Source organism: Tupaia chinensis, unplaced genomic scaffold (assembly GCF_000334495.1).
Source record: "Tupaia chinensis unplaced genomic scaffold, TupChi_1.0 Scaffold000201_2, whole genome shotgun sequence".
NCBI classification, from domain to species: Eukaryota; Metazoa; Chordata; class Mammalia; order Scandentia; family Tupaiidae; genus Tupaia; species Tupaia belangeri.
This window is the reverse complement of record NW_006159677.1, coordinates 152750-164774: the sequence shown is the minus strand read 5'-3', so window position 1 is coordinate 164774 and position 12025 is coordinate 152750. Positions and strand designations below refer to the sequence as shown.

General features: G+C 51.6%; 1 protein-coding gene across 8 annotated transcripts in view; it reads right to left on the bottom strand.

The window, feature by feature from the left end:
- The window catches only part of EPS15L1 (epidermal growth factor receptor pathway substrate 15 like 1), a gene marked incomplete at its 5' end in the record, with an annotated part of 101740 nt that overhangs the window by 82225 nt on the left and 7490 nt on the right, over nucleotides 1–12025 (bottom strand). For all 8 annotated transcript variants that reach the window (XM_027771316.1, XM_014587336.2, XM_027771315.1 and 5 more), the window contains 3 exon segments: nucleotides 2763–2888; nucleotides 5537–5599; nucleotides 8423–8518. In XM_027771316.1, the coding sequence (XP_027627117.1) occupies nucleotides 2763–2888; nucleotides 5537–5599; nucleotides 8423–8518 (285 nt within the window).

Sequence of the window (12025 nt, the reverse complement as noted above, 5' to 3'; positions counted from 1 at the left end):
ACAGATATGGGTATGCAGGTGCATGTGCAACTGCATGCATGCAGGAACGTGTGGGTACACCCGCTGCCGAGGTGTGCGGGTGCACAGGAGTGAGTGCACATATATGGGTATGCAGGTGCATGTGTAACTGCATGCATGCAGGAACATGTGGGTACACCCACTGCTGAGGTGAGAGGGTGCACAGAGGAGAGACTGCACAGATATGGGTATGTAGGTGCATGTGTAACTGCATGTATGCATGACCGTGTGGGTACATCCACTGCTGAGGTGTGCGGGTGCACAGAGGAGTGACTGCATACATATGGGTATGTAGGTGCATGTGTAACTGCATGTATGCATGACCGTGTGGGTACATCCACTGCTGAGGTGTGCGGGTGCACAGAGGAGTGACTGCATACATATGGGTATGTAGGTGCATGTGTAACTGCATGCATGCACAACCGTGTGGGGACACCCACTGCCGAGGTGTGCAGGTGCACAGAGGAGTGACTGCACACATATGGGTATGTAGGTGCAAGCTTGCACGCATGTATGCACGAATGCACGGGGAAATGCACTGATGCGCGGCTACATAGATACGTGAGCACGAAGACGCATGCATGCACAAACGTGTGGATGAATGGACTGCTCGGGTGCATGCATGCATGGGTGCATACATGACGTGGTTGGCAGGTGGAGGGACAGAGGGACAGATGACAATGACCCCTGTGTTCCATGACCTAGAGCTGGGCAGAAGCCAAGCAGGACCTGCCCTTCCCAGCCATGGCTCCCTTTCAATGAGCGCACTCCCCCGCTGTTGGTCTCTGCTTGACAAGAGCCAGCTGTTTTGCAAGAACCGCCAAATGAACGCACGCGCCGACAAGCACAGGTCACCATGTCCTGCTGCAATGACAGCAACGCCTCGTAACGCCCTTGGGGATCAGTGTGGGTCCCCGTGCAAGAGCTCACCTCCACCATGGCCGACACGGCGGAGGAACTGAGAGGTCCCTGTTACTGCCGCCCTGATTCAAATACAGGATCAAGGCGGGCTCTGCGAGGCACGCGCAGACCAAGCCAGGACCTGTGAACACGCCTTGTAGGTTTTAGGGCGAGAGTCGGGACCAGCAGATGGTGTAATGGTTACGTCGCTGGACTCCCGTGTAGTCGACCGACTGCAGTTCAAGTTCCAGACCCGCGAGCTTAAGACTCACACCGGGCGCGTGTGCGTGCGGAGCTTAAGACTCACACCGGGCGCGTGTGCGTGCGTGCGTGTGTGCCCAAAATCCTGACAGGAGAATGGAGAAGGGATTGTGGCGTGGCCACACACCAAGGGGTTGATTTCTCACTTTCTGTCTCTCTGGTAGGTCCACATGCCCTAGAGCAAAAATCTCTCTAGAAAAAAGACGACAGTCGATGTGAGTGCTGTTACCAGGTCCCAGGGTAGGCCTGAATTTGTGTCTTCCCCCCAGGTTCTGCTAAAGGTCAGGGCATCTAGGGCTGGGGATGGTGGGAACCACACATGGGCCTCCCACCCTAGGGCTGAACCTCCACCCGCCCCATCACAGGAATCCCATTCAGACAGACAATCGACGACCATCCTCTAAGTCCAGATGGGGGTTCACACGCACACAACCATGTGGAGCGAGACTGTGCACAGGGCAAGCACACAAAGGCCACAAGGCAAACCTTGCTGGAGGGAGAACAGTCTAGAATTGAAATTTGTACCTAAAAAAACTTGTATTTAGGGACCAGCAGACAGCATAATGGCCAGGTCACTGGACTCTCATGTAGTTGATTGCAGTTTGATTCCCGGACCCGGTGGCTTAAACTCCCACCAGGCGTGTGTGCGTGCATGCCCAAGATCCCGAGAGGAGAATGGAGGAGAAGGGATTGCTGTGTGGCCAACCCTCCTGGGGGTGCTTTCTTGCTTTCTGTCTCTCTGTCCCTGTCTTTCTGGCGAGTGCACGCGCCCAATAGCAAAAACCTCTCCAGCTGGGCGGTGACACAGTGACACGGGAACTGTGCTCACAGGAAGGTGTGGGGTTTGCATCATCCCAGGGCGTCCCTGAGCGAGCTGGGCACGTGCCCCTGAGCTGGGCTGGCTGAGACTGCAGTGTAGGGACCTGAGGGTTTTCTCTCTCTCTCAAGGAATAAATGAACTTGAAAAAGTCTAGAAAAGAGGGGCCAGCAGGTAGTGTGATGGTTAGGGCACTGGTTCCCACATTGGCTGAGCACGGTTCAAATCCCACATCTGGTGGCTTGAAAAATCACACCAGGCGTGTGTGTGTGCGTGCCCAGAATCCCAAGAGGAGGATGGAAGAGAAGGGACTGCGGAGTGGACATTCCCCCTAGGGGGTGAGCTCTCTCTCTGTCTCTCTCTCTCTCTCTGTTTCCAGTGAGCACATGCACCCTACAGCAAAAACCTAAAAGAGGAAAGTAAGGAAAAGAAATAGATACAGACACGCACCCTTACACTCAGCACAACGGAAAGAAGGAAACACGGCTCTGGGTTTCCGGCTCGCTCTGCTCATCCCAGGCCCAGGCTGCAATTCCACGTCGAAGCCCGCCCTCCCCTCTGGAGGGTTCCAGCACATTCTCCACGTACCAGGATGCACGTGGGAGCCGCCCCCTACACCGCCCACAGCTAGTTCGACCGTAGCAAAGGCTGATTCAGGGAAGGCCTCTGTGGCCTAGGACTGTGGGCTAAGCGAGAGCGTCCCGCGTGTCCGAGGGGAGGAAGGATGGAGACGGCCAGACACGGCCGAAGTGCCCGGCCCACTCACCCTGCCCAGGACGTCGAGAGGTAGCTTAGAGTTCATGAGGACCGGCTTGACTTTGTCTCCAGAGAGCAAGCCGTTGATGGGCAAGAGGCTTTCGAAGATCCCATCGAACTTGGCCTTTTCTTCCACCTGGTTGGAGAGGAACGGGCTGAGTGAGGAAAGGGCGGGCCTGAGTGTGTGTGCACCGAGCTCTGACCCAGGGCCCAGTGGCAATGGCCACGGAGGCTGGCTGGGGGCGCAAGCGTAGAACACGACAGATAGACGGACCCACATGGGAAGGCCCTGGGTAGGATCCACAGACCTCCCTGAGGGATCAGGGCTGGCTGAGGGGAGGGGTGGATCACAGCATCTCGACCCTGCAGGGGGTGCTGTCTCTGTCTCTGTCTCCCTCTTATTCATGGAAAAAAGAAATAATTAAACTTAAATAGAAAAACAAAATGGCCAGGGACCAGCAGTTAGCGTAATGGCTACGTCGCTGGACTCCCTTGTAGTCGACCTTCAGTTCGAGTCCCTGACCCGGTGGCTTAAACTCACGCCGGGCACGTGTGCGTGGTGCCCAAGATCCCGAGAGGAGAATGGAGGAGAAGGGATTGCGGCGTGGCCATGCCCCCTGGGGGTGATTTCTCACTTTCTGTCTCTCTGTCCTCTCTTTGTCTGGCGAGTGAATGTACCCTATAGCAAAAACCTCTTAAAAAAAAAAAAAAATGGCCACAGGCCCAGCACTGTCCTTGGCCAGGAGCATGAGATGGACTGAGAACAGTCTTGGCCCTGGGGCTGACGGTGTGAACTGATACCCTGAAGGAGACCCAGGGCAACTCAGAGCTGGGGGCCGGAGTGAACAAGAGAGAGGACCTGGCTCACGGCTTCTTCGTCTGGGCAGAGCCAGCGTGGGAAGAAAGAGCGTCCTCAGAGAGACAGATTACGCCTACCTACCTCCAACGAGCTGCTAGTGAGAGAAAGATGAGAACATCAACACGAGACCAGCAGATGGTGAAATGGTTATGTCACTGGACTCCCAAGGAGTCAACCATGGATCGAGTCTCAGACCTGGTGGTTTAAAACTCACGCCGGGCGCGTGTGTGTGTGCGTGCCCAAGATCCCGAGAGGAGAATGGAGAAGGGATTACAGCGTGGTCATTCCCCCGGGGGGTGATTTCTCGCTTTCTATCTCTCTATCTCTCTGATGAGCACATACACACTATAGCAAACATCTCTCAAAAAAAAAAAAAATAGCATAGGGACCAGTAGTTGGCATAATGGTTATGTCACTGGACTCCCATGTAGTTGACTGCGGTTTGAGTCTCAGACCTGGTGGCTTAAACTCACACTAGGCATATGTGCATGTGTGCCCAAGATCCCGAGAGGAAAATGGAGGAGAAGGGATTGCGGCATGGCCATCCCCCCTGGGGGGTGATTTCTCGCTTTCTATGTCTCTGTCTCTGTCTGTCTTTCTGGCGAGTGCACGCGCCCCATAGCAAAAATCTCTCTAATAAAAAACGGCATTAATAGATTTTAGTTCTTTTTTATTTTGTTTTATTTTATTTATTTACTTTAATTTGAGCACAGAAGGACTGAGTGAGAGAGAAAGTGAGAAAGCAAGCTGCCAGGTCTGGGACTTGAACTGCAGTAGGCCATGTGGGAGTCCCTTAACCACCGCGCCACCTGCCAGTCCCAGATTTTAGTCCTAAAGCAAAGAATTATCAAAATCAACTTTAAATACAGGAAGATCTCAGTTTCTAACAGTTAAAATATAAATAATAAAAGCTTTGGGAGCAGGACCAGCAGACGACGTAATGGTTATGTTGCTGGCCTCCCATGTAGTTGACCACAGTGTGAGTCCTGGATCCGGTGGCTTAAAAAAACTCATGCTGGGCACATGTACATGCGTGCCCAAAATCCTGAGAGGAGAAGGGATTGCAGTGTGGCCATCCCCATTGGGGGGTGATTTCTCACTTTCTGTTTCTCTGTCTCTGTCTTTCTGGCAAGCGCATGTGCCCCATAGCAAAAATTTCTCTTAAAAAAAAAAACTTTGGGGGCTAGCCAGGTGGCATGGCGGTTTATGCGACTGGATCCCACATGACCAACTTTGCAGAGGGGAAGGGACTGAGGCATGGCCATTTCCCCAGGGGAGTGACTTCTCACTTCCCCTCTCTCTCTCCAACGAGCACACGCATCAAATAGAAAAAATCTCTCTTGAAAGAAAAAAATCACGCCAGAAGGTACATGCACTTCCTAGAGAAAGCAAGAGAGAGGGACCAGCAGTTAGCATAATGGCTATGTCACTGGACTCCCATGTAGTTGACCGCAGTTCGAGTCCTGGACCCGGTGGCTTAAACTCACGCCAGGCGCGTTTGCGTGCTTGCCCAAGATCCCGAGGAGAATGGAGGAGAAGGGATTGCGGTGTGGCCATCCCCCCTGGGGGGTGATTTCTCGCTTTCTGTCTCTCTGTTTCTTTCGGTCTGTCTGGCGAGCGCACGCGCCCTATAGCAAAACTAAAAAAAAAAAAAAAAAAAAAAAAAAAAAAAACCCCAGAAGCCAACTCCTGAAATTTAGCTAGTCATCCCAGGAGGCCACTGTCCACTCCAGCAAAGGACCACTGCATTTTCAAAGGACTTTCAAATTAAAATGGCTTCCACACAAATTCTGCAGCCACTCGCACTCCAACAGGACAGGGGCCACAATCGTCCAGTGGGATGTTCTGAATGACATCATACGCGGCTAGAACAGTTCCCCATGGTTCCCCATGAGGGACAGCCAAGCGCCATCCCGGGGACTTACCCTCACGGCCCAGTGGGCCTCTGCGGAAGGCGGCGTGACCATCAGCGGGCTGCTGGTGTCATGCTGGAGAGAAACAGAAACATTCCATGGAAGTTAACGCTGAATTGCATTGCGGGAGGACGTGTTTATCTAAAAGGGTACAGATTTCCTGGGGCCAGCAGGTGGCGTGGTGGTTAAGGCTCTGGACTCCCACATGGCCAACCGCGGTTCGAGTCTCGGACCTGGCGGCTTGCTCTCTCTCTCTGTCCCTCTCTAGTCAAATTTAAAAAATAAAGTTAAATAAATAATATTTTTTAAAAAAGAAAAGGGTACATATTCCCAAGTGCTTTTAAGGAAAGAGAAGGGCCAGGGATGGCAGGTAGCATGGGGGTTGAGGGCATTGGACTCCCACATGGTCAACCGCAGACCTGGACCTGTCCCAGACCAGGCGGCTTGCTTTCTCACTCCCCCTTCACTCTGTCCCTCTAAATAAATAAATGAAGTTAAATAAAATAATTCTTTAAAACAAAGAGAGAGAGGGAACAGCCAACTAGCGATGTGGTGATTAAAGCGGCTGGATGTCACATGGCCTTGGCCCAGGACCTGGTGGCCTGAAAAACATGCTAGCTGGAGCACTGCACTCCCACATGGTCGACCACAGTTTGAGTCCTAGACCAGGCAGTTTGCATTCTCACTGCCTCCCCCTCCCCCGGGGAGCATACATGCCCTACGGTAAATTTAAAAAGAAGAAAAAAAATAATTAAAAGAAAAAAAAAAGAAAGCAAACCATGCTGGGCATGTGGACACGTGGACCCAAACACCAAAGAGAAGGGATGGTGGCATAACCATCTCCCCTTGGGGGTGCTTTCTCACCTTCTGTCTCTGTCTCTTTCTGTCTCTCTCTAGCGAGTGCACATGCCCAATAGCAAGATTTTTAAAAAAAAGAAAAGAAACGGAAGAGGAGCCAGCAGGTGTCATGGTGGTTGAGGCGCTGGGACCCCACATGGCCGACGGTGGTTTGAGTCCCGGATCTGGTGGTTTGCTTTCTTGTTTTCCATTTCTCTTTCTCTCTCTCTAACTCTTTCTGGTCAAAATGAAATAATAGTAATAAATAAAATAAAATAAAAAATTCTTTAAAAAAAAAAGAAAGACAAAAGGGGGAATGCCTCAAAAAGTTAAAAACAGAATTGCCACGGAATCCAACAATCCCACCCCCAGGTGAAGACCCAAAGAAATACAAAACGGGGGAACCAGCAGTTAGCGTAATGGCTATGTCGCTGGACTCCCACATAGTCGACTGCGGTTCGTGTCCCGGACCCGGTGGCTTAAAACTCACGCCGGGCGCGTGTGCGTGCGTGCCCAAGATCCCGAGAGGAGAATGGAGGAGAAGGGATTGCGGCGTGACCATCCCCCCTGGGGGGTGATTTCTCGCTTTCTGTCTCTATGTCTCTCTCTGTCTGTCTGGCGAGCACACGCGCCCTACAGTGAAAATCTCTCCAAAAAAAAAAAAAAAGAAAGAAATACAAAACGGATATTCAAACACATCCTTGCATGCAAGCACTCCTGGCAACAGGGTCCCATCAGCCACAGAGGATGACTGGATCAAGGAGATGGGGCCCCGTCTCATGGTGGAATACTACTCAGCCATCAAAAAGACTGAGGCACGGGCCAGCGGGCGGCCGAGCGGTTAAGGTGCTAGATCCCACGTGGCTGGCTCTGTGGCCTGCGTCCCGGACCTGGCAGCTTAAAAATCACACGTGTATGTGCGCCTAGAATCCTGAGAGGAGGATGAAGGGGAAGAGAATGCAATGTGGTGATCCCCCCGGAGGGTGATTTCTCACTTTCTGTCTCTGTCTCTCTCGGGCAAGTGCACAGCCTATGGCGAAATAATCTAAAAAAGAGTGAGACACTGACACAGGTCACAGTGTGGATGACGCTCGGACACACGGCCCTGAATGAGAGAAGCCAGACTCCAAAGGCCACATGGTGTGGGATCCATTCAAGAGAAATGTCCAGAACAGGCAGACCGGCAGGGACAGGAAGTAAGTCAGTGGTTGCTGGTGACGAGGGGAGCGATTTAGAGCGACCGCTGATGGGGACCGGGTCTCCTTCGCAGAGGATGAAAATGTTCTGACACTGGCTGGAGGCGGTGGCTGGACAGCAGTGTGAATGGACCGGAAGCCACGGAACTGTACACTTCACGATACTCAATTTTAGGGGCAGGAGGGGGTGTGGTGGTTAAGACGCTGGATCCCACATGGCCAGCTCTGCGGTTCCAGTCCTGGACCTTGGCAACTTAAAAATCATAGCAGGTGGGACCAGCAGATGGTATAACGGCTACGTTGCTGGACTCCCATGTAGTCGACCACTGTTCGAGTCCCGGACCCGGTGGCTTAAACTCACGCCAGTTGCATGTGCATGTGTGCCCAAGATTCCAAGAGAACGGAGGAGAAGGGATTGCGGTGTGGCCATCCCCCACTGGGGGGGGGTGATTTTTCGCTTTCTGTCTCTCTGTCTCTCTCTGTCTGGCGAGCGCACGCGCCCTATAGCAAAAACTTCTCCAAAAAAAAGAAAAAAAAAGGTTAATTTTATGTTTTTTGTTTGTTTGTTTGTTTGTTTTTCAATTTAATTGTGACCAGAGAGAGACAGAGCAAGAGAGAGAAAGTGAGAAAGCAAGCTGCCGGGTCCGAGACTCCAACTGCGGTTGGCCATGTGCAAGTCCAGTGGCCTTAACCACCGCGTCACCTGCTGACCCCAAATTTTATGTTATGTGAATTTCACTTCACCAAAGGAAAAAAGGGAAGGGGAAGGAAAACGTGGAGACACACACAGAGACGCACACGCGCGCACACACACACGCGTGCACGGGAGCAGGGGGATGTGAACGTGAAGGAGCTGAACACTCACGAACTTAGGCGGCGGCATGCTCAGGTTCAGATTGCTCAAGGTCACTTCATGGCCACTCTGCGCACAGGCCACGAGTCTCAGTGCAACGTAGAAACCCTGCAGGGGCAGAAAAGGGCAGCTGTGAGCCCAGGGAGGGCCAGGGGAGAGCTGTCACCAACAGCAGGAGCCACCTCGACGGGGAAGTCTGCCCGGACCAAAGCTGCTTAGAGCTGAGCTGGGCTCCTGAGGACACTGGGAAAATGCACCCACTAAAAAAGACTTAGTGCTGGGACCAGCAGTTAGCGTCATGGCTGTGTCGCTGGACTCCCATGTAGTGGACCGTGGTTCAAGTCCCGGACCTGGTGGCTTAAACTCACACTGGGCGCGTGTGCATGCGTGCCCAAGATCCCGAGAGGAGAATGGAGGAGAAGGGATTGTGGCGTGGCCATCCCCCCGGGGGGTGATTTCTCGCTTTCTGTCTCTCTGTCTCTCTCTGTCTGTCTGGCGAGTGCATGTGCCCTATAGCAAAAACCTCTCCAAAAAAAAAAAAAAAAAAAATGACTTAGGACTGGCCCCATAGTCTAGTGGCTAAGAAAGGTGGATCCCCATTGGCTGACCATGGATCAAATCCTGGCCCCAGTAGCCTGAAAAATACTCCTGGTCAGGGCCAGCAGATGGCATGATAGTTAAGGTGCTGGATCCCACACGGCCAACTGCGGTTCAAGTCCCAGACCTGGCACCTTGAAAATCAGACCAGGCCTATGTGGATGTAGGCCCCAAATCCCGAGAGGAGAAACGGAGAAGGGACTGCGGCGTGATCTTCCCCCCTGGGGGTGATTTCTCACTTTTTCTCTCTCCGGCAAGTGCACGAACCCTATGGCAAAGACTTAAAAATAAAATAAAATTCTTGGTGCGTGTGTTCATGTGTCCCAAATCCCAAAAGGATAGAAAAAGGGAGGAAGGATTGCAACATGATCAAGCCCCATTGGGGGTTCTCTCTCTCTCTCTCTCTCTTTCTCCAGCAAGGGCAAACACCCTCTGGCAATTAAAATAATTTTTTTCAAATAAAAATAAATTTCATAGGGACCAGTAGATGGTGTAATGCTTATGTCGCTGGATTCCCACATAGTCAACCGTGGTTCGAGTCCCAGACCTGGCGGCTTAAACTCACGCGGGCACGTGTGCGTGCGTGCCCAAAATCTCAAGAGGAGAATGGAGGAGAAGGGCAAAAATCTCTAAAAATTTAAATAAATAAATAAATTTCACAGAACTATACGCTCTCTCCTGACCACAGATTTTAAAAAAATATAATAAAAATAGTGAAACTAACTTGTCCACCCTGATGGAGGCCTGTCACTTAGTATTGCACCAATACCCACTTCCTGGCTTTGAGCAGTGCGCTCTGGTTATGCAAGGTGCTAGGCCTTGAGGAGGGCTGGCGTAAGACACACGAGAACTCTACAAACTATTTTTTTTTTTAAGAGTTTTTTTTCTTTTTCTTTTTTTTTTTTTTTTCTTGCCATAGGGCCCATGCACTCGTCAGAAAGGCAGAGAGAGACAGAGAGACAGAAAGCAAGAAATCACTCCTTGGGGGGATGGCCACGCCGCAATCCCTTCTCCTCCATTCTCCTCTTGGGATCTTGGGCATGCACGCACATGCGCCTGGCATGAGTGTAAGCTCCCAGGTTCAGGACTCGAACAGCAGTCGACTACATGGGAGTCCAGCGACATAGCCATTACGCCACCTGCTGGTCCCTCTCCAAACTATTTTTGCAATTTTAGACCTTAGAGTCTAAAATTATTGCGAGATTAAAAACCTTTGAAGACATTTCCGTCATCTGTGAGTACAGAGGATATTAAAAAGATATTACACCCTTAACTACTAGTCGGTGGGTGGCCCTGGGGACTAGTAGTTAAGGGAGACAGATCTCCTGTGGTTCAAATCCCAGTCCCTGTGGCTTGAAAAACATGCCAGTGCATATGTATGGGTGCATCAAATCCCAACGGGGTACAGAAATGGAAAAGGGACTGAGGTGTGACCACATCCCACTAGGGGTCCTTTCTCTCTCTCTCTCTGTCTCTGTGTGTCTTCAGCTCTCTTTGGCTAGTGCACATACCCTCTAGCAATTTTAAAAAAGAATAAATAAATAGAGGTCAGCAGGTGACATAGTGGTTAAGATGCTGGACTCCCATATAGCCGACTGCAGTTCGAGTCCCGAACCCGGTGGCTTAAACTCACGCCGGGCGCATGTGTGTGCGTGCCCAAGATCCCGAGAAGGAGGAGAAGGGATTGTGGTGTGGCCATTTCCCCTGGGGGGTGATTTCTCACGTTCTGTTTTTCTCTGTCTCTTGGGTGAGCACATGCGTCCTATAGCAAAAAATCTCTCTCAAAAAAACGACTAAATAAATAAATAAGAGCTATATTAGCCATGCGTGTTTCGAGACCTGCCTTCCATGTTAATTGGAGAACTACCCTCAGGTCTAATATGCCTTGACAAGGGAGAATCGAGGAACTGCGGAAGTTGCCCAGCCTGGGGGGGCGCTCTGACCTGGCCCCCGCCCCGTGCTGGGGGTACTTGTGTATATACCTGTTTGTCCAAGAACCCTTTACCTTCTGGGTCGGCCAGGTCCCATATCTGTAGAAAAACAAAAATGCTGGTGAGTGTGACTGCCGATCGATCCCCACGCAGTGACAAAAACAGGGGCCACCAGCACCTCGCGGGTAAATGGCCCTTGTGATTGGCCTTGAGTCATCGCTCCCAGGCTGCAGGGGAAGAGGTGAACTCGGAGCCATGGACGCACAGGGACTGGGTGGACAGCCCGGAGGACACCCCAGGTCTACCCACTGCCAAAGCCAACGGTGTCTGCTGAGCCCTCACACCCTCAGCATAAATCCACAAGTGATCTGGGACCAGCAGATGGCGTAATGGTTACGTAGTTGGTTTCCCACGTAGCTGACCGAGGTTCGAGTCCAAGACCCGGTGGCTTAAAACTCACACTGGGTATATGTGCGTGCGTGCCTAAGATCCCAAGAGGAGAATGGAGGAGAAGGGATTATAGCGTGGCCGTCCCCCTGGAGGGGTGATTTCTGACTTTCTGTCTCTCTGTCTCTCCAGCAAATGGACATGTCCTATAGTAAAAAATCTCTCGGGACCAGCAGGTGGCGTGATGGTTAAGGTGCTGAAATTCCTACATGGTGGACCACAGTTCGAGTCCTGGACCTGGCGTCTTGCTTTCTCATTCTTCCTCTCTGTCTTTCTCTAGCAAAATTCATGTGAAAATAATAATAAATAAATAAAATCCTTCTTTAAAAAGTTCTCTAAAAAAATAAATAAACAAGGGTCAGCAGGTGGCGTGGTGCCTAAGAGTGCTGGACTCTCACATGGCCGACTGCAGTTTGAGTCCTGGACCTGACAGTTTGTTTTCTCACTTTCTCTCTCTCTCTCTCTCTTTCTCTCCCCCCCCTTCCCCCACCCCGGTCATGAATACAGTTTAATGGGACCAGCAGTTGGCATAATGGCTATGTTGCTGGACTCCCATGTAGTCGACCACAGTTCAAGTCCCGGACCCGGCAGCTTAAACTCACGCCAGGCGCGTGTGCGTGTGTGCCCAAGATCCCGAGAG